This window comes from Pogona vitticeps, chromosome 1 (assembly GCF_051106095.1).
Source record: "Pogona vitticeps strain Pit_001003342236 chromosome 1, PviZW2.1, whole genome shotgun sequence".
Classification (NCBI taxonomy): domain Eukaryota; kingdom Metazoa; phylum Chordata; class Lepidosauria; order Squamata; family Agamidae; genus Pogona; species Pogona vitticeps.
In genome coordinates, this window is record NC_135783.1 from 315,836,189 (window position 1) to 315,862,584 (window position 26,396).

Here is a 26,396-nt window from a genome sequence, read left to right on the forward strand (position 1 = left end):
TTCTTTAAATCCTAGGTGCAATTTGCAACAGTGTTTCACAATTTCTTTTCCTTTTGGTAACAATGAATGTCCATGTATGATATTCAGGAGTAAAAATCATCTGAGATTTTTCTCTATTGCAAGTAGGTGAGTAGCATTAATAGTAAATTTTAATTTCCTTTATGCCAAGAGAGTCTATAAGTTTATCAGCAATAAACAAATTATTTTTCGCTTCTAATTTTTGTTCTACTGAATTTATAAAGTTATCTGCTAACATCAAAGAAAGACAGTACAGAGCACACCACTGCCATCCAGTACTATTTGTTCATGCTGAGAAACAAAAGGTCAGTCACAATCAACTGCTACTAGCTCAACAGATGTCTTTCCCATTAGTTACCTTAATCCCAGAACCACAGTGTTAGTGTTTCATGCAGACCTGGGGTTAGTAAAGATTAAAGTTGAAGAAAACATTGTGGAAATTTCTCAATCAGTGTAAATGTCTCTCCCTTTTAATAGTAAAAAGGGCAATCAGAAAAGTTTGCATACAACATGGTTACAAACTTAGTGCTTTAGTAATATATTAATAAGAACAGAGGGTGTTTTTGGACTATTTGTCTTACCTTCTGATAAACAGAACTGATATTTAATGATCTAAAGAGGGGAAATAAATGAAATAATCATCAGGAGTTCAAGTAATTATTTGTACAGGTAGGCCTCGAGAGTTTTCATAATCTTAGTGATTGTTGTTTTATTAGTAACTGAAAATGCAGCATGTTATATAAAAGATTTCAGAAGTACAACCTTTCGGAAGAAATGTTCATGTACTGTAACATATTTTAAAACAATAAATTTGATAGCAGCAGCAGCAAAGCTTTTGTGGTTCTGAAACCAAGGCTTAAATGGTTCTTCCTGTAAGGTAAGAGGCACCAAGTAGGTTTTAAGTAGGTTTAAAGACTAGCCTTTAGTTTTGGCAATCTTGTGTTTTCAAGAATATTAATAGATAATATGAATAGAATATTTTATCATAAATCAATAATTGATCAACTGTATTTGATGGCTTTTATATAATAAACAAAGGATTGTAATGTATTGCCCCAAATACTTCCTTAATATGAAAATGTGGATAAAAATATTTTTAAAATATGTGGTTAGAATATTTCTGGCTATATTGAAATACTGCATTTTAAGTGTTCTTAAACAGAAATGTTACTATTTATTACTTTTCTTACCAGTTTCACAGGGCAAATGGTGGCAGGGTGCTGGACAGAAAACCTGAGCAGCATAATCCTCAAAAGTTGAAGGATCTAGGTGGTGCTGAACTATTGTTTGCAGATACCGAGCTCTTTCTTCGTAGCTAGTTTTACTCAAAAGTTAAGGATCAATATAAAGGTAAGAATAAAGTAAACAGAAAAAGTACTGATCAATCATATAACTCAGTTGCTTTTTTTGTCTGTTTATGTACAAATATGTATATTATGCATAAATATGTCTATTTATGTATAAAATATTTAAATTGCAATTTAGATGCTTATTGCTTTTTGCAAAAGGCAGGATAAAATATATCAGCAAATTATAATACACATTTAAATAACAGTTATATTTGAAAAGTCATATTTAAAGCACATTCCCAATATCCTACCTTAAAATTGCTTTTTTGCTCAACAAATCCTATAATAAAAACAAAACAAAACAAAAAGCCTAAGAAACTTAACATTTTCCAACATCTTTCAAAACCTTGTACGTCAAGTCACTCTTATGAAGCTATCCAGAAAGTAGGACATTCTTACATAGGTCCTGGAAGGATTAAACTATATACAGTATACCCACTTCCCAGTGGAAATGAGTGCCAAATCAGGGAATAAGAAGAACATCTTCAGGGTCTAGTAGCAGTGGCTGGTATTTTCCTGGTTATATTTATATCACACATTTTCTACACTGAACTCAAGGTAGTGTACTCAATGATCTCAAATTTTTGAGCATGACCTCTGGGAAAAGAAACTCTGACCAAAACAATGATAAGCTCTTTTACATATGCATTTTTGTATTACACAGCTATGTTGTGGTAAAGCAAGATACTTAAAAATACCAGTTCACACAGAACTTGCTTCTTTTATGCTACCATAAATGACTGCATGCTGTATTATTAGATAATTTTTATTTTTTATTTTAAAAGTCACAATCAGGTTTATTTAAGAGTGCAATCATATGTATGTGCATTTCAAAGTAAGCCCAACTGAATTTTATGACAGCTAATTTCAAAACAAGACAGCTTCTGTTTATAAAACAGAAATTAACTGATAATGAAAATTAGATTGACTTAGAAATGGCTGTTTACACATAAAAATTTAAAACATTTACTGTACAAATAAAAATGATTGATCAATTGTGTAATTGAAACAACAGATGTATTTAAAAAGTCAGAGCATGCCTGAGCACCACAGAAGAAAGCATCTAGAAGACATCAGCGGCAAAGCATTGTACTTCTGCCTAATCTCTACATCCTCTCCTCCTGATATTATTGACAAGAGACTGGTATCTTGAAGTGTTGTTGCTTTTGAAGAACCCTCTCCAGGCTTCTTGTTCCAGCAGGTTTGATTTTACCGGTAGCACAAAAGAGAGTGAGAAAGAGAGAGAATACTTCTGCTGTTCATGAAAGCAACTATGGAAATGGCTGTCAAAATGCAGAACAGCAGGCAGCAGCGTACAATTATCAAGAAAAAAAATCATGCTGATATAGTGTCATAGGCTGATTTGGAGGGCTCAGAAATCACCTTTCTCATACAACTTGTAAAAATTGTCTTCCTGCACTCACTAGACGGCAGAAAATATTTGCTTAACATTAATTTTATATACAATTTTTTTTGTCAGTGTCATTTAGATATAATCCATTTAGGGAGGCTTTTCAAAAATCTAAGAGTGGGAACTTGTGAATAGCCACAATACTCTTCTCACTGTATCTTCTTAGGAGGAGGGGTAAATGTTCCCTTCCTTTCTCATGGGTACATGTCCAAGAATCCTGGCATACCATTCCCTTCAACTTTACTTCTCCCTAAAAGAATGTTTGACATTGGTGGCAGAAAGGAGAATTAGGTTCTGAAGATACTCAGTTAAACTGAGGCAAAACAATACAGTACTATGATTTTGTTGGTGGACGGACAGTATTTTTCTGCTACTTCTCGCCGCCCTGCTGGAATGAGGGAGAGAAAACTGGACTTTAAGGGTCCATTGCTTGTTACTCTCAGGCACTATCCCCTCTCCCTAGCAAAACACCCCAGTGGAATAACATCTCCATTCCATTCTTGTTACAGATATTCCACTGTAATGTGAGGGAACTATGTAAGCACAATATTTCCCTACTTTGGTACAGGCACTGTTCTGATTAGATATTTTTAAGTCAACCTTTTTTACCTTACTCCTCCTTGCCATTTTCTACTTTCAGAGTTCAGAAGCAGTCTGGTATGATTCTTAAAATATGCAGATGCCATTCTTTCCTGTAGACACAGGGCTGCATTTCTATTACAACAAGGGGAGCAATCTCCAACGCTCCAGAAACCACATGTCCCTGGACCAAGGAGAGACAGAGCCACTACTGAAACTTCACCATTATTTTTAAAATATTTTTTCCCCTCTCAAAAGCCCTTGCATCCTCTACTATCCATATATAAAAAATGAATAAGGGAGGCAATTCAAAATACGGCAAAAATAGCCAATATGCCCCCTCAAAGGACCATAGAGCTTTCTGGGGCTCCAAAATGTTTTTGAACCAGGTTGTGAGGAGCCAAGACAACTGGGAGTCACATTTGAAGTTCAGGGGGCCACAAGTAGTCCAATTTTCTTTTACAATTTCAGCCCTGGCAGCTTATTTTTTTGATGCCTTCTTAATTCCATATTCTATATTTTACAGTTTAAAAATCTTGAACTGGTTTATAATTAGTTAGGGAAGTAATAACTCATTTGGCTTCAAATTTCTTTTGGAAACGTACAGGCCCGCTGATATCTAATACGTTGTAAAGAACATTATAAACACTTTCAGTGCTTCTAAAACTACGGATCATTAGGATCCCCCAAATTTTTGTTTTATGATAGGAGGAAAAATAGCACATATTAAGACTTCACCTTTCTTCAGTACAATTCGGTAATTAAATGAGTTATGCAGTGAAATTCATTTATCGCACAGGATAGCTGAATCAAGACTATGTGTACTATTTCATTTTCATTATATTCATTGGTTATGCTGAACTTTCCCCTTAAAACAGGGCTGCAGTCCAAAACCTGTTCCTGAAAACATCATAAATAGCAACATTAGGACAGGAAGGAATATAAAACCTCTTTGTTGTGGAGGTTCTTGGGTTGTGGGACATACACAAGATTGAGCCTTAACACAGGAGAGTAATATAGCAGAGATTTTAAGAAGCTGTATATAAGTGGTAGAGGATGAAACTGATGGTTGAAGTCTAAATAATACTACATATCTCACAACTTGTTGAAAAGCACTTTTTTCCATTGGGGGAGATTCACAGCTGCTGAATTTTCAGCAGTTAATAGAGTCCTTTGATTCACAGCAGTGCCCCTTGCACAAAAAATACTGGCCTTTGTGTATTACCAGAAACTAATTTTCTATTTGGCTGAAAAGGGAAAAATTGGGTTATTGCTTCTCCCTCCTACAGAGCTTTTCATTATGCCTGATGCACTCAACTTCTAAGCTCTTCTGAGAAAAAAAAATAACTGAAGAGGCAAGAGGTAGAAAAATGAGCTTGTTAGCACATTAGAAGTGAAGTATCTTGGTGGGCCCCAGAAATTCCCAGTGGTGTGTTAACTTATCACTCTATGCATGCTGGCACTGATAGTCTCCCAATTGAGCACTCTCTTTTCGCACCAAAGGTGCTGCCAGGAAGCAAAGGCTGAAGGCCCACTGGAGAACAGTCTGCTATCAAAACAAGCTGCTTTTAAAAGTGTGTTTGAATGGGTAAAATGCTTTATGAAAAGCAGGGTGGAGACACCTACCTGCTTTAAAACTGCTCCTGTTTCAGAGGTCTCTAAATGAAACCTTTTAGGTTTATTTTATTATATATCTTGCGTATACACAAATAGGAGAGAAGTGAAGCAAAGTTAATGATTTTCATGTTTGCAATATGAATGGGTAAGTTCCATAGAAAGGAAGTATACAACATCTTAACAGCTGTTAACTTTCCTTATAAAGGTAGAATGCTTAAGAATTGTCTAAAACAAGACAAAATACAGATCTTTATTCCATCCAACTACAATGGGTAAGAAATCTGAAAATTCTACATTTAGAGCATATAAGCAAGGGCATTTCATGCTGATCCAATGAAACCCTTGTTATGCTTTTTGAGAAAGCTCAATTTAAGCATCGTAAGAGCACTACATTTAAATACACATCAGCCAGGTTGATGTAATCTTTATTTGAGACTCATCTCAGAAGAAAACTGGAAGAATGAAGCTTACAGCAATGTTGATTATTAAAACGAACTCTCATGAGGCTTTACGTTCAATGCCTGACTACGGGCTTACATGCCCTTTGGGTCTGTTCTTATAGGATGTAACTGATAATAACAGGACCTGTTTATTTGCTGATGAGGTGAGCCAATTAGGAACATACAGCAGTACACCACTGCCTGCACTGACTTCCTCAGTTTTCCAGCTATAAACTGCAATATAATGTAGACTTTCCTACTTCTGTAGCCTGCATAATTAACTTGTAAACCACCCAGCGAGTGCTTTAAACACTATGGGGTGGTAGTATACAAGCAGCATGCTTTGCTTTGCATATAAGGATTCCCAGGAGAAAAGAACTGAGGAATTCAGTGAATTCTTCAAGAGAATTTTCTTCAGAAATATACCAGTTTCTTACCATATTCAAGAAGTGTCATAATGTTTTTTGGATGGACTGGAACTTAGTGAATAAAAATAACTTGTGATTTTTTTCTGAAACACCATTTTCATGAGTTTTTTGAGCATGCAACCCACTTCCCCAGATGCTAATTAAATTGTCTCTGTGTCTAACAAAAGCTCCCGCAGTAGTAATATATTAGTTTTTAAGAGGCCAGAGGACCCTTTGTTGTTTGCAGTAGTAGACTAACATGGATACTCTTGTCATTAACCCCTATTTCCACATGTTTCATGTAAGTGACTTCTCTCATATACAACAACGGTCACTTATTTACTTCGGGAATAAATGTATCACCCTTCATAGTGTTTAATCCAGAGTTAATTACAATGCAATCAAAAATAAAAATGAGTGACCGAAACCTACTGATACCATTAAACTAGAATAAAATTCAAGTAACCAACTAGTTCAGAAACCTAAAGCAGCAAACTGGAGATTATAAGTATATAGAATTTGATTACATCAAATTCAAGCAAACACCTTTTTGGTGGAGAACAAAAATCATTTGGATTCAAGTAATGGGTGTAATTTTTTTTTTTTAAAAAATAAAACTGTGACAATAGGTGCATCCATTATTTTCATTTTATGATAATGTTTAGATTTCCCTCCCAGCTTCAGAAACCTATTTATTTCTTATAAGGAGTAGAACATATGATTGTTTTAGCTAATTTAATAAGAATGTTCTACTAAACTTACTTACTTGGGAAAAGGTAGTTTTTTAAAAAAATTATTGGGAGGCTAATTAGCTAAATTCTTCAGTATAGTTTATTATTGTCCAAGAAGCAACAAGCACTTCAGTGACTCAGAAGAACATCCAATACTGGGCTTTAATCAGTTTCTACATCTATATTGTCAAGTTTATATTGTTTACATTGAGTATGAATTAAGAACCAGAGCTGACACCAGTACTTCGTGGTCTTACTCCCGTGGGATGCCAGGTGATTCAAAATCCACAGGTGCTACGGTAGGGCAAATAGACCTTGTTACTAAAAGCTGGAGACAGATAAAATATTGAGCATATTACAGATTTAACAACATTTCCAAATTGCTGGGTGGTGAAAAAAAGGCAGTGAAATACTTGTTTCTCTATCAGAGGCCATTATTTAAAACAAAAAATTACCATACTAGTTAGAATCAGAAAACATCACTCCACTGATGATGGGGGCATACTTGAAATTGACAAAAGACATGCATTTCTTGCTATCATTCTTTGCTGGAGGAGAGAGAGAGGGGATCACTTTCTTTCTTCCAGGTGAGCCTGACTGAGCCCAGAAAAGCCCACGAAGAGCTGAAGGTAGTTCTAAGCAGAAGATAACTGGGCATCCTCTCATTTTTGGCCCAAAGAAGACATAGTCAAACACTGCTATCCATTAGCCTTGAAAAGAGGCAGAAAAAGAGGTGAGGTTGAAGCAGAATATGACTTGATAAGCTGGAGTCTGAATTTTTGAGCTGAAACCTGAAACTTTAAAAAAGAAGAAGCAGAGTTTGTACCTCAACTAATCAAAGCCAAGGAAGTATCCTCTTTTCATTGAATATACATGCTAGCAGACCTCATGAGATGGGAAAAAAAATTAGTGGGCAATTACTTAGAAGCTATCTGTATCTAAATGTGCAATAACCTGATTACATTTCTATTTAATATTGTAATGATCAAGAATACATAATAGTGATTTTATTATCAGAGAAACCAGTAATAATGGATAGCAAACCATCATTTAAGACTGTGTCATAGTATCAATGATAAGCTGCATATTGGTTTAAACTAATGCACTAAATGCCTCTAGGGAATGGCAGGTTCAGAGACTGGATTTTAACATCTAAATCTATCCATTAATCTTGACTTAAATATAATCTGCCCTGCTGTAAGAGGAAGAATGGGCATTCAATGAATTACCATTATGAAATATAGCATTAATGTATTTTCTCAATAATTTAAGCAGAGACTACTTTGTACATTGCTCATTCTTTTTAATTCTCTAAACCAAACATCTAAGTAGTTTGTCAGCTCATGTCAGAACACTAAAAGTGCTAACTGCAGAGAATACAGTCTGCTTTAACAGGATCACAGTATTTTTCATGAAGAATGATATGTCTACTATACCAGCTTCAGTCCACCTCCATAAATTCTCATATGCTACCTTGGGCTCCAGTTGTTCAATTTAAAGGAAATGGGAAGAATCACATTTCAGAATTTCCTAATTACTTAACCATAGGCTCATGTGGATAAAAATAACATTTCAGTGAACATGCAGTCTTCATCAGATGATAATTTGCATATCAGTCTCCTCTACAAAGCTGTGTGCCGGACCTTATGTTGATCAATTACAGCAGACCATTTTAATATTAAATCAAGTACAGTGGTGCCTTGACTTACGAACTTAATCTGTCCCAGAAGATGTTCGTAAGTCAAAATGTTCGTTAAGTCAAATCAGCATTTCCCATAGGAATGCACTGAAACCCGATTAAACCGTTCCGGCTGGTTTTTGTTCGTATGTAGAGGCGCCGTTTGTAAGTCAAAGCATTAGTTCCCATAGGAACTAATGCAAAACTGGTTAATCTGTCCTTTACCACTAGGGGGTGAATTTTTCTTCTTTTAACCTAAGATGATTTAGGCTAAAAAAAAGGGCAGGAAAGGAGGGAGGGAGGGAGGGAATGAACACTTTTTTAAACAGAACACCTTTAAAACCAAGCTGCTTTAAACCAAACCAAGCAACTTTTCAACCAATTTTTACATTTTAAAATTACAGTACTAGGCAGTACCAGGAAGTCTAAAGTCCATTTCCCGCTTTCCCCGTGTTTTTTGTTCATAAGTCAAGCTCCGTTTGCAAGTCAAAGCAAAATTTTGCGAATGGAGCTGTTCGTAAGTTGAAATGTTCATACGTGGGAGCGTTCATAAGTCAGGGCACCACTGTACTCTCAAATTTGAGATAAGACATGCCCTTGCTAAAGAACAGCATGTTTATAACAAATATGGTAACTAATTCACTCAGATAATAAAACAGATCTTACGTTGTAGTGTAATATACAAATTCACTTCCACTAGGATTTAGAAACTGGTGTAGGTGTGTGCTGCTCCAAGATACCATATGCCGCAGCCAGATTGTTAACTGAGTCTGCTTACAACGAACATATAACTCCCCTGTTACAGCGACACAATTCCTAAATAGCTTAGGTCAAAGCTATCTAAAAGCCCCTATCTCCTTTTATGAACCTACCTGGGTAGCACAATAATCAGGAGAGGCCTTTCGTTGGTCCCAGCACCCTAACAGGCACTTTTGGAAAGGGCCTTCTCTGTTGTTGGTCCCAGACTCTGGAAATCCCTCCCACAGAGCCCAGGATGGCCCCATCTTTGCTGTCCTTCTGTAAGCAAATGGAGACCTTTTTCTTCTCTTCAGGCATGACTGGTTGACAAAGGGATATTTTAAAGAGACTATTTTATTCTGTGTTTACTTGAGCTTTTAATATTGCTCTTGTTTATTAGTTTTAATAATGATAATACTTTAAAAATATTATAATAATTCATCTTTTATGTTTTAATTTTGTATCTTTTAATATTGTAAGATGCCTTGGATCCTTTAGGAGAAAGGGGGTATATAAACAAACAAGTAATAGCTTCTCCCTCATAAAATTTTATCTGAACAAAAATATAATTTTATGTAACTTTCCAAGCAGCAACAAATTCAACAGTAAATGAGCATTTTCCCAGAAATACAATGGGCAAAATCTTATTAGTGTAACTTTGCACAACATAACCCAGATTATACAGCAACAATTGATTAGAAGTAATTAAAAGTTTCCTTTCTCAATCTTTTTTGATTCTGAGATTCTGAGGTTTCCCAGGGTTCCCTCTTACCTTGGAGAAGCCTTTGAGAGCCTCAGGATATAAGGGGCGGGCAGGCACTTTAATAATAAAACCGCTGAAGTCCTGATCCTAACAGTGACCCGGTAATAGTTTTGTGCTATCAAAGGTTCCCCCTGCCCCAACGTCCTGAAGCTCCCAAAGGCTTCCTCAAGGCAAAAGGAAGCCCTAGGGAGCCGCAGAAACTAAAATGAAAGGAATAGTAAAGCTTCAATTACTTTAAATTAAATACCTCCACACTCGATATGGGTTATGCTTGTGCAAAGTTATGAAAGAGGATTTTGCCCTACGATACCAATTTAAATTTTGTTGTTGAAGAACGCTTCAGGAAAGCAGGAAAGTATGTGTATATCTAGGGTTGCCAGATACATGGGTACCAAAAGGAGGACAGAGAAAGATAAAAAAAGAGGACAGAGGAGGACGTATTGAATGTTTCATTTGAATAGTTCTGGATTAAAACTGCAATCAATACAATTTTCTTACAACAGCTGCTAATAAATGTCTCTTAGTGAACCCACCAAGAAACAGTCATGTTAAAAAATAAAAATAAATTCAATGGAGGCTTTCCCCCCCAAATACAAAAAAAACACATTATTTAAACAGCCAATTGTACCTGAACCCACCCCGGCCTGGCTGTGGGATCCCCTGGCTGCTCGCAGTCTGCACAGAGGCAGCCTTGCTAATCTGGACATCCAAACAAGGCTCGGGAGCAGACGGGGAAAACGGCACCAGGCAAAACCGAATGAGGCAGCCTCCCCTCTCCTGAGGGTCATAGGTTCAAGGCTGGGGTGTGTGGGAGTTGGAGTCCCTGAAAGGGACTTTGAAAACACACAGTCTGGTCGCTCGCCTTCCCATTGATGCACTTGGGTGCTGCTTGCTCCTGTCTGGCTTGGCGGCCGGCGCTCCACTCGTGCTGCCTTTCTGGGCTCCATGTGGGCTGGGTGGGCATGGCAGATCGCTGAGCAGCTGCTGCCGCGGCAGAAGGGGGCGAGGGCTGTGATCCAGCACCGGCTGCAAGTAATGGGGGTGCGAGCAGGTTGGGGGTGGGGAAAGACGGGGGGGTGGTCCTTCCACCTCTCCCCCTCCCATCCAAAATTATAATATAAAATATACAAAAGCCTGACATTTTAAAGGTTTTTATCTTTGCCTGTCAGACGGAGGACATTAGGCTAAAAAAAAGGACATGTCCTCCTTTTGCCTGACGCCTGGAAATCCTATGTATATCAGACCCATGAGCTCTCTTCAATTGTGACAGCCAAAAATCTATTTCTTTTGTACTAAGCTGTGGTTGGTGAATCTTGGAGCTATAGTAAAAGATAAACTAGAACTTGTAAGCCTGAACTGTTCTTACCACTGTTTCAGACACAAATTCTGTTCTTCCTACTACTACTATAATGGATTATAATGTACAATAGTGCATCTCCTGTATTAAATAATGTCAAAGTGACATCCCAATATCGCAGAATGTTCCATTTTCCCAGGCATACACTTTTTCCCTTAACAACTATATACTTTCTTCCTACTCCTAAGAGGCCACTGCTTCACAAACACTGCTTTGGTAATGATTAACAACATGGAACCTAGCAAACTATTACTAAACACAAACACACAGATAATATTGCATGGGATTTGGAAAGGAAGCATTCCTTAGTGTTCCCCCCACCCTTCACCACATAGTATGAGGGCAATAACATTCTCATCTTCAGAAAGCATACAGTATTGTGTAAAAATATTTTTGTGGCCTACAAAAACTGACAATGGATTGTCCATAAAGAACTAGAGCAGGCAAAGCTCACTGAAGTCCAGCTCAGTAGCAGCAGCTGGAGAAAAAAAAAGGCTTCATGTTTCATTTTAAGTAAAACTTAATAGAGCCTTCCTTACCATGGCAGAAGTACAAAAGCAGATGAGAAATATTCACAGGTTAATCGAAATTTAATTCTCAGTTTGTAGGTAGATTTTTGTTCTACTCAATCATTTAATTTTTAGCTAATCAGATTTATATATTATGATTAGCATCATTTCAGAACAGCCTTAGCAAATAACTGCTCAAGGATTTCCTTACTGCTTATTGTTAAAAGTTGGTAGCTATTATGGGAAAAATATCGTAAAAACATCAACACTGAAGTATATCTCTCCAAATTTCTTTTCAACACCAATTAGCCAACAACCCCTTTCCTTCCCCCCTCTTCTTCCCAAAGCTGTCAAGCTGTTCAGAGTAGTTTGTAACATGACAATAGTGCTATTGTGAACAGTGTCTGGGCTTCCTTCCCACAGAGAGTTAAAATGGGCTGTTCCTCTTGTTCATGACTGGTGTCCAGTGAAACAATATGCAGGCAGGTTTTATCAGTTCCACGCCAAAAAAGTAAAGCCAAGGAACCCAAGCCTTCCTATCATGCTGAACCATATGCCAACCCTGCTGGCCCCCAAGGTTTATCACTGAGAATCAGGATCCATTATGTCCCCTGCGAAATTTCACCTCACATACCTTCTGTGAAATGCATGGCGTTGCTGAAAATTGAACCTTTTCACAACTGGCAAGAACAGATGGAGGGAAACTGTGGCTTGGAAATAGGAATTAAAAGATTTGAAAAGCCCATCCTGGTAGCAGGTTGAAGTGCTCTAAACAAAATGGATAAATGTATGGAACAACCCCCCCCCCAACGCATTGCTTAAACTAAATGAAATGCAGTATTAAGGAGAACCATAGTATTAGAATTTCTCTTACATTGCTGGAGTTTTTGTAGGAAAATTAATATTTGCCCTATACGTATTTTAGATTATTAGACAGTGAAATGTGTTAAAATTATGTACTAAAATATAAAATGCATAGGAGATATTCTTAATAAAATATTGTAGATTAATATTAGTTTTGCTTTGCTTTTCGGGTTGCTTTAATACTAGGGTAGAGCAGCTGACAATTCCTCAGGCAATCATTGTTTTGTAAATATTGCACACATCTCCTTAAAATAAAGTTCTAAATTAATCTCACCAAACCTTAAGCCTTGTAATTGCTGTTAGGAAAACTCTTGGTAATTGTAGTAATATTTGTATGAAGTGCTAAAAACATTACAAGCATATGCTTAATCATGTGTTATAAAAGAAAAGATAGCAATACAAGAAAGATTGTAGACCACCTAGAGCTTGTGAATAGCAAATCAGATTAGTAAAAAGAATCAATTTCACTTTATTTTCTTTTTACTCTTTCGTATCTCTCAAATGAGCCTGGCTTTTTCATACAGACCGCTCCTTCTAAATTTCTCCTTGTATAGTAGGAGCACTCTGTGATCACTTTGTTTATTTCTACAAACCTAAAATGTTTCATTCTGAGTATAAACCATGGGAAATTGGGTAGTAAGACACCTTTATGTAACCTTACTTAACTGTGCAGCAGGTAAATACACATGTAGATAATGCACAAATCACTTAATATCTGTAATAAGGAGTAGGTGAAATATCTGTTAAAAAAATATTAAGACAAGCATTTAAAACCAATCACAAATGTGTACTCAAACAGTGCTCTATAGTTCCTAAAATAAAAAGCATTTAAAATGATGCTTTGGAATTAGTCATTACTCCCATCCTATCCCAATCTTACCTTTTGATGGATAACTAATAAATGATTGAGAACAAGACTACACTACATCCAATGTTCAATTGTTAAGCAGAATACTGCCTACCCATGCTCCCCTGTGCTGTATTTTATCCCTAATTGCATGATCAAGCGAATAAATTGGTCTACATAGACCAAAAGAAAGAAAGAAAAAAAAGAACTATCAAGTACCTACCATCACAAAACTGGTGGTTGCAAGAAAATGCTCTTCAGAAACAAGTAAGGAAAGACAAGACAAATGAAGGAGAGATATGAAAGCCTGAAAGACAGTCATCAATACTGACAGATTACTGTAATTCTGGCTGTCAGGACAATCGATTTAGGCAGCATATGCCAATCAATATCCTCGTAATTTACTGAACAGCATTAGATACATAGTTAGCCAAGATGTGGCCAAGTCCCAGACTACTTTTAATGAACATAAATTACACAATTTATGCTTTGGAATTTCATGGCAGTTTAGTAAGCATTAAATAATTGCTCCAGCTATATAATTATTGGCATAACATGAATTTAAATCATTTCAGTATTTTCATTATTCTTAAGCTTATTTTATCATTTGTAATACATTTTAAAAATATTTCTATTTCTAGATACCTTCAAAAAGATAGATATTTGTTAAAAATATGTATTCACAAGTACTTTGCTTTCCTTAAGATTTCAAAACTGCACAATTTCAGCATTTATTTGTAATTAAAACCACATACAGGTATCTAAAGAAGAGAAAAAGAATAAGCTGTATCAGCAAAAGCTGTAAATATAGCCCTTTAGAAATCCATCAAGAATTGCATGCATGGATCTTCGCTCACACAGTAAGACTTTGGTTTCCTTTTGTCCTCTTTAACACCCCCTCAAATCTACTTCTGCCCAAGTTTTTTTTCTTGAGGGATAGGGAATGTGTTGCATAGGCAGGCAGACAACATTCTTTTCCCCCCCTTACATGTGAAATTTGTATACTTTTACATTATAAACAGAATGATCAAATCTATGCCAGGTGGAAGTGACATGAAGTTTAATAAAATCAAGTTACCCAGAAGTTTCTTGAGTAGTACTGCACAAGTGTCTTAATATCAATGGAAATACTGGACCCACATTTCTCATTACTTCTGTTCCAAGTTTCATGCACAGCTTCTGATGCCACTACTACAGAAATAGTTGCCATTTTAATATAATACCTATTTAATTCTTTTTAAACATTTGTATACCGATACTTACTGTTTTTAGCTTTTAAATACTGTTTGAATTATGTGCCCTGGGTCCTTTTGGGGAGAAAGGTGGGATAAAAATATTTTGAATAAATAAAATAATTAATAAATAATGGGCATCAAACAAGTAAGATTGGGGTAGGGATGGGAGTAATGACTAATTTAAAAACTATACATGCTTTTGATTTTAGAAGCTATAGCTCATTTCCTGATTCAGACTGAGAAACTAGTTCAAAAAATTTAAAATTTCAAAATTTATTACATGAATGCAGAACAGAATTAAATGACATTTAAACTATTCAAAAGCTATATTATATGGAACAAAAATAAGTTTTCATGATCTGCGTAAATTTGAACCAAGATGGAGAAAGTCTTTCTGTTACATTCTTTGGATTTTATATTGAATACTTCCTCATTTTAGGTTAAGGGTAATTTTGGGTTATGGTTTTTAACAACAGTACTCATAAAAACTGTCAGTATCATTGCAAAATCCAGTCAATTCTATACACATTCGTTTGAAAGTAAGTATTATATATTGTGTTTGGTTACACTTATGTCTGTAGAGGCATATATTTTTCAGTTTAAAGGATACAAGTTTTGATATAATGGAATGAGAGACTTCAGTGCTCTGCTTGCATTTATAGCTGTTGCACGGACCATAATAGGAAGAATTTTTCCATTCACAATAGCACCATCAAACAATGGACCAAAGAATGGGACCTGAATTCAGAAAATTGAGAAATTTAGCTGTTAAATTAATCTCTTAGGCAACAATAACTAGTGAACATTAACAATGGATTGCTCAGCCAAATTATTCTTCTCACCTCCACTTAATCATAGCAGCTATTCAAAACACTCTTAAGAGATGATGTACCTTCTGAAACAATGATTATATGATTACTTGGTATTTTTCATAAAATAATTGTGCCCGTTTTGCTTTAAGAATTGTTTGAACAATTACTCATCCTCTGCTCATTTTAAGGCTGAAACTTAATAATGATCATGAATGTCAAATTCCTGAAGGTAAAAGTCAGAGAGGGAGACTACAGAGGGACAGGTTGCTTACCTGTAATTGTAGTACCTCAAGTAGTCATCTGTGAATTCACACATGTGGGTTCTTTCTGAGACTGTGCAAAACTCCTTCCAAACATTCCAGAACCTCAAAGTCCATTATACTGACTCTTCATACTGCACATGCTTTTCTACCTTGTGGTGAATCCTCAGTTCCCACAGTCCACCACTGTCCAAAAAACACAAATTGGCATGACAGACTGAGGGGAGGATGGGTGGGTTGTGTGAATTCACAGATGACCACCTGAAGAACTACAGTTACAGATAAGCCACCTGTCCTTCTCCTTTGTGTTATCTGTGAATCACACATGTGGGTGACTGATAAGCTCACTTACTGGTTGGTGGGAGGACACGGCAACATAGAAGAGATTCTTGCTCTGTCAAAAGCTGCATCAAGTTTGGCTCTGATATCCAGCCTATAATGCCTGACAAAGGTCAAGGGCTGTGACCATGTTGTTGTTTTACAAATGTTGCTTAACTGAAAGCCTCATTTGAATGTGGCAACTGCCCTCACAGAATGTACTCTTAGATAATCTGGGGTTGGTGTTTTTGCCAAATGTTATGCAAAACAACAGTTTTGACTACTAGCCATTTTGATATACATTGGGACATGATTTACCCACCCTTTTTGGTCCTTGATAACTCACAAGCAGTTTATTTGGTTTTTTGGGAGGGTTTGGTTCTTGAAATGTGGAATGCAAGGGTTCTATGAACATCCAATACATGAAGGGATTTCTCCAACTCTGAGGTGGGGGAAGGAAAGAATATCAGGAGCACCAGGGGTTGGTTGATGTGGAAGTCCAACAACAACTTAGGGAGGAAGGACATATCCAGAAAGATAGTCACTTTATCCCTGCGGAATGGCAAAAATTGTGAGTTATGCCTGAAAGACACAATTTCACTTGCTTTCTATACTGGGGTTATAGCAATGAGACAAAATGTCTTGTATGAGAGAAGCCCGAGATCTGAAATTGCCAACTGCTCAAAGGACAGCTTTGTGAACTGGTTGAGCACTGGTAAGAGTAGCCACTGTGACAAGATGGCTCACAGAGCATAACTGTTATTTATGTATTTCAGAAATCTTTTAAGGGTTGTATGCCCCTAAAATTGATATGCAAGGGATCTTGGGGCTGACGTGCTACTGTTGCTGAGAGAGACACATTCAGTGACAAAACTTTGCTCTTCTGAATGCAAGAAAAGTAGCACAGAGTGTAATGTAGCTTGGAAGATGAGGCACCTCATGAGATTTGGCAAAACTTTTCCATCTATACGTAGTTCTATCTGGTCACTGTTGGAGATTTTCTATTTGGTCAGTTTCAATCTGGTCAGATCTGGGTGACAAACCCTCCCCTTGCTCTGAATGATCAACTCTGGAGTGATCAGTAAATGCATGTTGCCATAAATCTCATCATTACAAACCAGGACTGACGACACTACCAAGGGGCAATAAGTGTTGGATCTCTCTTGTTGGAGCTTTACTACCACTTTGTGAAGCAGGGGGACTGAAGAGAACAGAGAAGAGTCTGCAACTATGGGTGATGAACACATCTCCTAGACCGGTGGTCCCCAAGCTTTTCCCAACTGTGGACCAGTTGGGTGTGTGTGGCATGCTCACGTGGGGACGTGTCGCGCTCGTGCACGTGTGTGTGTGTGTGTGTGTGTGTGTGTGTAAGGCTTGCGGAGGGAGCGCTCGTGGGGGGTAGGAGATCTATGTCCATGGCCCGGTCCTGCCTAGGCTGGGACCGCTGCTGGGTCACGGACCGAGGGTTGGGGACCCCTGCCCTAGAGGATGCTTTCCTCAACCTGCCCACAAGCAGTATTTCTTGCACTTCCTGTTTTCTTTGGTTGCAAATACATCCACTTTTGGGCGACTCCAAAGACCACATCTTTGATGGTATTCTGGGCCAATTCCCACTCGTGTGTCTCAGTTTTTTTCTGCTTAGATTATCTTCCCCATTATGTGTACAGCCATTGGAAAGATGTGGCATTGAATGCAGCATTCCCATAATGAATAGCTAAGAACAGAAGAGTCATGGAATGTATTCTGCCCTGCTTGTTTACTTAGTACATCGGCATGTTAATTGTAGCCATTTGTACTACTTTGCTCCTTATCATGGTCTCAAATGCTCTGAAGGCCTTTATGACAGCCAACACTTCTAGTTTGTTAATATGAAGGTGCTTTTCATCATGGACCAAAGGGCATGAATTTTTTTTGCTTACAATTAGTTCGCTGCCCATTAAGCTGGTGTTGGTTGTAACTTGGATCTTGCAATGAGGATATTTGAAAGAATGGACCATGGTCAGATTTGAGACATTTATCCACCATGAAAGTTGGTCTGCTAATTCTTCAGTGACAGCTTCTTTGAGTTGCTCTCTCTCTGAATGTTGAAAGACGCCAGGTACCATACTTGGAGTGGCCTCATTCTTAACTGGGCATGTGAAATGACTGCTGCTTTTGATGCCATGAGGCCAAGCAACTCTTGGGCCATATGTGCCGTTACTGAAACATTGGTCTTAAACCACTCTGTCAGATGTAGACGTTTGGCGCAGGTAAGCCCTTGCAGTTATGAAGTTCAAAGCTACTCCAATATAATGTACAGTCCATTCCAATTGTACACGTGACTGCTCTAAATCTACTGAGATCTGCAAGCAGATGTAAGTTGAAGGCAATGTCCCTCTGTGCTTTGCTCTTTGAATCTGTCACAATCAGCCTGTCTATGTCTGGGAATGCAGTTATACCAAGGACCCTGAAAGGGAATGCTTTAAACTATTAGATCTTGTTGTCTAGAGAAAAATGGAAGAAACAGCAATGTTCTAACCAGATGGTGATGTGCAAATAAGCATCCTTGAGGTCTATCACAGCAAACCGCCTTCCTTTTTTGAGAAGTGGTAGAGTTAAGGAATTTATTTTAAATCATGCTTATGTTAAGCCATGCTTAGTATTTAAGTAGTACAATATTGTATTGGCTCACCATATTAGATGTTAAGAACCCCTGACTTTTAGTCACATAAGGAAACTACTGGTTGAATGTGTTGTTAAAATAATTAAGGAAAACAAGAAGGGGGTGACATGGGAAAGGTTACAGATAAGACAGCAAAGCTAGAGAAGCCTAAACATAAGAAAGAGGACAGAAGCCAGCTGTACCAACCAGATGTGGAATGCAGATACAGTCAGTGATATGTGACTAGTAGGGTATATAATTACTAGTGCACATTAGTAAACTCTGAGACACATTGTTTGGGTATTAACTCATTTGTACTCCTTTATTCTGCAGAATAAATAATTAAATAAGTCACACCTTGTAGGTAACTGTAATTGGCCTACTAAGGTGTTCAAACTGTACAGTGGTGTCTTGACTTATGAACGCCCTGACCTACAAACAATTTGACTTACGGACAGCTCCAGCCACAAAATTTTGCTTTGACTTACGGTCTGAGCTTTGACCTATGAACAAAAAAAAGGCAGGGGAAAGGGGCAGGAAATAAAAAAAAACACTAACCATTGGTAGCAAAGAGGCTGCTTCTTTGTAGCTCTTTCGCCCCAACAGTTCAGGAAAGGGATGTGGTGGTGGTGGTGGTGGTCCAGCTGGGAGGCGAGGACGCTTCCCAGCTGGTCTCTTATTCCGGGAATTGGGTCCGTCTGCACTGCTTGCTTCCCAGCAGGGTTCTACCTCCCGGAGTCTGGCCAGGAAGAGAGCAGCACTGCTGCCCGGGGGAAGGCTGGGGCTGCGGAGGAGCAGGTGGTGGCCGGCAGGAGGTGGCTGGTGGGCGAGCGCTTCCTGCTCCTTCGGAGCCCCAGCCTTCCCTCCGGGCAGCAGCGCTCGCCCGGCCAGGAAGCGCTCACCCGCCCGCTGGCCACCTCCTGCTCCTCCACAGCCCCAGCCTTCCCTCCGGGCAGCAGCGCTCGCCCAGTCAAGTGGAGCCCGGGTGGCTGAGCATGGCCAGGAGGCTTTAGAGGAGGCTTCGTGGTGATGTAAGGTGCTGCTTTTTTGCATTTTAAAACTGTTTTAGGTGACTTCTGCAGGGTGGGATTGGGCTGGTGGGATTATGCTTATGTTTAATTTGTTTTGTTTTCTGCAGCCCCAGGGGCTTGCAGTGTTTTATTTTTGGTATTTTTTTTAAAATGCTGGAATGGATTAATCCTGTTCCCATGCATTTCAATGGGAAATGGTGCTTTGATTTAGGAACATTTTGACTTATGAACGACATTACAATATGGATTAAGTTCGTAAGTCAAGGCACCACTGTAATTTTTTGCAACAGTAGTATTGTCTGTAATGTCACCATTCTGAATCTCTTTGTATAAGTTTACATCCTTTAGATCCAGGATAGGTCTCAAGCCACTGTACTTCTTGGGCACTGTGAAGCAGCAGGAATAGAATTCAGTGCAACTCTAAGAGGACCATTTGGATGGCATGTTTTTGGAGGGCTGTAGCTATTTTGTCCTCTGTAACTTGAGATGGTGCTTTGGGCCCAATGAGACCTATATGCAGGAGGGAAGTAAACGCTACTGCACAGCCACGCTCGACTATGGTCAGGAGTCAGTTGTCATTGGTAAAGGAGTGCCAGGTTGTCTAATGTAGCACTAAAGATGGAATGTTGCTGTGAGAAGAAAAGGTCAGAGGGATATGGATCATGGGAGGACAGAAACCAGAGGTTTTGCATATAGTAAGGCTAAATAGGTTGTTCAGTGGTGCCCCGCATGACGATGATAATCCGTTCCATAGAAATAGCTGTTTAGCGAAATCATCGTCATGTGAAAACCGTTTTCCCATTGGAATGCATTGAAACCCATTTAATGTGTTCCAATGGGGAAAATACATTGTCGTCCTGCGAAGATCGCCCATAGGGAAGCCATTTTGCGAGCGCCGATCAGCTGTTAAAATGGCTGTCCTGTGAAGCATGGGTCCTGAAAGCACAGGGAAGCCATTTTGCGAAGCCGCCGATCAGCTGTAAAAATCGTCGTCTTGCGAACAAACTGTCCACGAAGCACGGACCAAATCATCGTCCAACGAAAATCCCCCATTGGAATCACTATTTTGCGAATTGCTATAGCGATTGCAAAACCTCGTCGTCATGCGGATTCGTCGTTTTACGAGGTCATCGTCTAACGAGGTACCACTGTAGTTTCTTTGGAGGTGCTATCAATGGCTTGCAGTGATTTCTCCCACAAATAAAATTTAAATTAGGATTGGCTGTTTTTTATAGCCACTTTATTAAATTTGGCCAAAACTGTTTGATGCCCCTCACCTAAATAGTAAAAGCACTTTCAGTGTCTGTCTGTAAGGGGAATCTTGTTAACGCAAGTGACACACTTCTTAATAGGGCCATAACAGGCAGGAAGGCCACTGAACATTTAATAGTAATGTACTTTCATCTTTTTTCAAGGAAAAACTCGTGACAAAGGGCAGAAAGAAGACAGGTAGGAATATTATAATGTTTTTTTTAAAAAAGAATGGATACGAATGGTTCCTCAGCAATAGCTGAAAGGCAGCCGACAATTCACTGTGAGTATGTGCAGTGTAGGAAATCAATCTAATGGAATGTTCCAAGGGAGCTTCATGCATGCACAGAAAAGAAGCCATGTGTGTGATTCACAGAGACTATGAAGAAGAAGGGGGCAAATTGACTAAATGGATATGATTGGGACTGTTCACAGTTCACATTCATATAGTCATTATACCACTCTTACCATGTATTGGATGAACAAGTAATCAAAATCCTTGTTAGGACATGGTTCCATGATTAAAATATAGAAAAAATGTAACAAACATACACCAGTATTTGTTAACTATAAAGATTTTGATCCATATAGAGGCTTGGACGGTACCTATTTGGATGATTGTGCTATTATCCTCCAGCTTGAACTATCTACTGTGTACTGAATGCAAGGGTCTCAATCTCCAACAGGCACTGCACCCAAAATCTCAACAAACAGATATGATCTCCAGCCAGAGATCCTCTTAGCAGTGCATCTAATTATACATGAGAATCTTGATAACAGCAAGCAAATTGGTGTGGGAAGGTCTAGCCTACACTTAACAGAATTAGGGCTATAGCTGGTAAGAGGAATGCTGATAAAGCAAAGCAAAGTGTGCTGCTAATATACCACCCTACAGCGCTTTAAGCACTCTCTGGGCAGTTTACAAGTTAATTATGCAGGCTACACATTGCATCTCCAGCGAGCTGGGTACTCATTTTACCAACCTCAGAAGGATAGACAGCTGAGTCAACCTTGAGCTGGCTACCTGGGATTGAACCTCGGGTCGTGAGCACACTTTTGGCTGAAGTACAGCAGTTTAACCACTGCGCCACGAGGCTCTAAACTGGATGGATGGATGCAATTATTCTAGCATTTTATATTCCTTTACTTTTTCAGCACTTCCTCTCCACATCTTGATATACATACACATACCAGCCAACTTCAGACATACATTTCGTGTTTGCTAAACCATAGTTTATCAACTTGACATATAGTATAGTAGGCATCCTTCAGTCTCAAGAGACTATGGTAATGTGCTCTATATGGAGGACTTGGAACAGCGTCTAGTGTTGTTGAGAAGGCCAATTCGAGAGTGACAATCCCTTCCGCACTGAAGACAAATACAATCTGTCCCCTGTCCAGCTCCCTGATTTTGCTGGTTTCGGGACTGACTCTTTGCCTCTGCCTGCCGGACAAATGTCTCTTCAAATTGGGAGAGACCATGATGCACTGCCTGCCTCCAGGCTGAACACTCAGACGTCAAGGTTTCCCATCTGTTGAGGTTTGTTCCTAAGGCCTTCAGATCCCGCTTGCAGATATCCTTGTATCGCAGCTGTGGTATCACCCTCTGGGGCGATTTCCCTGTACTAATTCTCCATAGAGGAGATCTTTTTGGAATCCAACCATCAGCCATTCTCACTGGGAAACCTACACACTCTGCTGCCCATCTTCTCATTCCCTCCTTTTGTTGTCCCATCAGCCCTGATTAACTTAAATTACATATCACTGTTGCATCTGAATTAAGGAATTGGGTTAACCAGATTGCTGCATCAATAAAATGAGGAAGCGAGAGCAAAGTAAGGGGAGCTGTATAGTCCTGATCTTTATTCCTGGCTACTAAATTATTCATAAACCAAGAAATGTGGCCCAACTTGGCCACTGTATTTGAAGTATGAGCTAGATTAGTTTCAAATACTCTCTTCTTGGATCTACGAATGCTTATTTTAACCACCTGAAAATGCTCTCTGAATTCTTAATGATTTTGGTTTTCTGGACTTGTAAACACCTGATATACAAACAGCATATAAAAGAATAATTAATACTGAAGAAACATTAATTTGTAATAGCCATGCAAACTACTGTTTGATGCAGCAAACTTTAAATGAGGCTGTAGTCAGATGGGGAAATAGTTTACATTTTTGACTACTGGTGGCATAGTCCAGTGAGAGCTATTTCCCACTGACTACACTACATATGGGCACTAGCACTCCATACTGGACCTGATCTGTGCCATGCTGGATCTTTTTGGACTAACATCAGAACTACCTTTTTGGGGGGTGGGAGTGGGGGTGGGAGGGCTGAAGTGATTCTAGCCGAAAGGCAGCTTTAAGGAAGAGCACTCGCAGCAAAGTGACCCTTTCCAGTATAATCAGATACGACTGTTTCTTGATGTCTGATCACAACCTGAGCTTTGCTGTAATTATAAGAAATCCCTCTACTATTTGTATTTACCCTCCTCATTCGATATGTCTATCAGCCCTAGGGCAAGGTGCAGACCTGTCCTCTTTGGGACAGTAGTTTGTCTAAAACAAGACCCTGTTGAACATCTAGGAGGAAAAAAGTGAAGCAAATTTCACTTCTGTTGTCCATTTGATTTCCATTCAGATTTTACATGCTAAAATGTAATTCAGATGAAAAACAGAAAGCACAGAAGTGATGAGATGGCACATAGGCATAGTAGATGTGATATGGAGCTGAACATATATTATTTATGCACCCAATTCAAGAATAAACCAGAAAGTGTATTTTCCTCTATCAAAGCAAATAAATAAAAGGTGTGTGAGAGAAGCAATCTTTCCTTCCTATGTTTTACTGCATCAGTCAATTTTACCTCCCTCACCACCTGCCTAATTTATTCCCAAAAAAACGACATTAATGCCAATATCAAATTGCGCTACTAAAATAAACATGTTATTTGTAAAAATAAGAATTAGTTATGCCTTATTTAATTGATTTGCCTACTAAAGCAGTTCTTAAGACATCTCAGAACTTGACCATGAAGAGAAAATAAAAAATTACCTCAGGCTTTTTCATTATCTGGATACTGAACATGAAATTCTTCATTGGATATATAACAATGAGGACATCTCCAAATTCTGTAGGAATTATTCCTCTTCTGTAGTCTCGAGTATGCTCTGACCAGACAATGTGAACTTCATCATTTCCCAAGTGTCTTAGCTGAAACCAGAGAAGTAACATATTTATATGTAATGGAATATCCTGCAAAGAATTCCTGTGATGATGGTGCTAAGAGATTCCCCTCTACCAGCTTTGGAACACCACTGTTTGGACATTTACATATGGAGAGCTTTCTGTATGGGTAGTAGGGGCTTATATGCCATCTTGTTGAAAAGTCTCCCTTTCTGCTGATAGGTGACCAGTTGTGCAAAATCCAGTTCCTCACCCCATCCCAATTTTGGCTAGATTTAGGACCTAAGGTATTTATTGATATTCAAGAGCTTTACTATTCATGGTCTGTAGAAGAAACCTGCAAATAGCCAAATTAAAGTATCCAATAGCTCTTTTCTATACTAGAGTATTTAAAAACCAGCTGCTTCCACAAATAACATTTGTGTCACACTGAACAGAGTACTTTCAACCCCACAAATTTTCCTGCTAAAAGTACTATTGATTCAGTTTTGGCTGTTCTTGATGACTTGTCAGCTTTCAGTATTTACATAACATGGGCTAATAAAGAGCATGTTTCTGAAATACTAAGTCTCTTATATATGTTTGTATAGTGGAAACAAGTCTAGTATGTAAGGAAATATAATATGCATTTTGCATGGATTTTAAAAAATCTGTCAGTATATTTTATGAAATGTATTTGCATCTGATAAAACTAAAATGTCTTTCTGGAGGGATGTTTTTGCATTCTTTATTTAACAGTTACCGTACTTAAACACTTCTACCTATTAATTTGTATTCCACTTCCCACAAAATCTTTTTGAAACATTCAATGTTTTCTCTTTCTGCTCCCACTGGGTGTTAGACCTAGACCTCACATTACTTGCCCCTTCTTTCTGGTGATATTATTCTTCAAATAATCTCTGGAAACCTACAAGATTCCCAAAATTCTCTAGTCAGAGAGTATGTACAAGTGGTGGAAAGACACTGCTGAACAGAAATAAAATACTGTATTCAGAATTATTATCTATTTCAACCTTGGTGTTGTATTTACGCAACAACAAGACTAGGAACAAAAACAAAACACTAAAAACACACCATTTTTACAAGACGCTCAGATGCTGAAGTATTTCATGTGTAGGGAAGATGGTTACTAGGCTACTGGCCTAATAATAATAAACCAGCATCAAACATAAATTGTTAAAATTCAGCAGAATGCAAACAACATCCTTGACCAAGCAGACCTTGGAAACAAAACACCACAGAACAAAATAGGATTAATTCCAATTCCCCTTATTTCCCCCCCACAATCTATAATATCCCTTCAGGAAGAGTTGCTAATATTATAAAGGCCCGGCCTGTGGTTATTGACAAGTAGAATGGTCATATAAAAACACAAATATTATTTAAACCTTTTCTTCAGTTACAGAACTGGATTACAGTTTCTAGCTGAACACTGACCAAACCAGCAAACTGGAAAAGCAGAGATATCTGAAATTTCATTTTAAAAAATTGGAATACTTTGAAACATTCTTACTGTTATAGCCATCACCATGTGTCAGCTTTCCTAATAAGTTTATGTTAACTGAATACAAAAGAAATGTGAAGTAAATATAACCAGAAGGGACGATCAAATCTAATTTTTATACATTAATGTCATATGCTGTACATGTTACAATACCAGTCAGAGCTAATACTAAGCTGCAGGCTACACTGAGACTTCCAAATGGCCGATTGTTCTAAGTGATACCAAGTGTAATTGAAGTAATAAACGATAGTAAAAGCAAAGCATGCTGGCAGGAAGAATTCAAGTATTTACTTTTAAAAAATTAAATAAGTTAGTTTTAGAAAAAGAAGACAACTGAAATAATACAGGGCTCACTTTACAGAAAGTTCCTTTTATTTATCCATTACATTAACCCTTGAACTCTTGCCAGAAGTATCAGTAATGTGACTACTGATCTAAAGGATGAGAAAAGGCATTAAAACTCCCTGAAGGCCATGATCCAGCAATGTGCATATGATCTACAGCACTGGTTCTTAACCTTGGGTTACTCAGGAGTTTTGGACTACAACTCCCAGAAGCCTTCACCACCAACTGTGCTGGCTGAGGTTTCTGGGAGTTGCAGTTCAAAAACATCTGAGTAACAAAGGTTAAGAACCACTGATCAACAGTGTGCTGCTTTTGTCATTCAGTTCCCTTTAGCAACCCTATCCTCTACTAACATGCAAAATTGTTTTTTTAAACTGGGTAACTGACTAAAGAAAAGTGCTCTAGTGATTTCCTTGTGTTGTAACATGCTGTCAAGTCGGAACTGATTTATAGCAACCCTAATAGGGCTTTCAAGGTCAGTGAAATATTTGCAGAGTGGTTT

General features: G+C 38.2%; 1 protein-coding gene and 1 long non-coding RNA gene across 18 annotated transcripts in view; both read right to left on the reverse strand.

The window, feature by feature from the left end:
- RALGAPA1 (Ral GTPase activating protein catalytic subunit alpha 1) overlaps positions 1 to 26,396 on the reverse strand; it is a 208,115-nt gene that overhangs the window by 11,410 nt on the left and 170,309 nt on the right. For 11 of the 17 annotated variants that reach the window (XM_072986374.2, XM_078392390.1, XM_072986376.2 and 8 more), the window contains 3 exons: positions 23,914 to 24,072; positions 15,154 to 15,281; positions 1,209 to 1,333 (listed from right to left, as the gene is read on the reverse strand). In XM_072986374.2, the coding sequence (XP_072842475.1) occupies positions 1,209 to 1,333; positions 15,154 to 15,281; positions 23,914 to 24,072 (412 nt within the window). Of the gene's footprint in view, positions 1 to 599; positions 631 to 1,208; positions 1,334 to 15,153; positions 15,282 to 23,913; positions 24,073 to 26,396 lie in introns of all 17 variants that reach the window. The other 6 variants (XR_013544636.1, XR_012082600.2, XM_072986375.2 and 3 more) reach the window with 1 other exon arrangement.
- On the reverse strand, positions 6,690 to 10,158 carry LOC140703214 (uncharacterized). Its single transcript, XR_013544649.1, has 2 exons — positions 9,103 to 10,158; positions 6,690 to 7,349 (listed from the first exon to the last, which is right to left on the reverse strand). It is a non-coding gene; the product is annotated as an uncharacterized LOC140703214 (long non-coding RNA).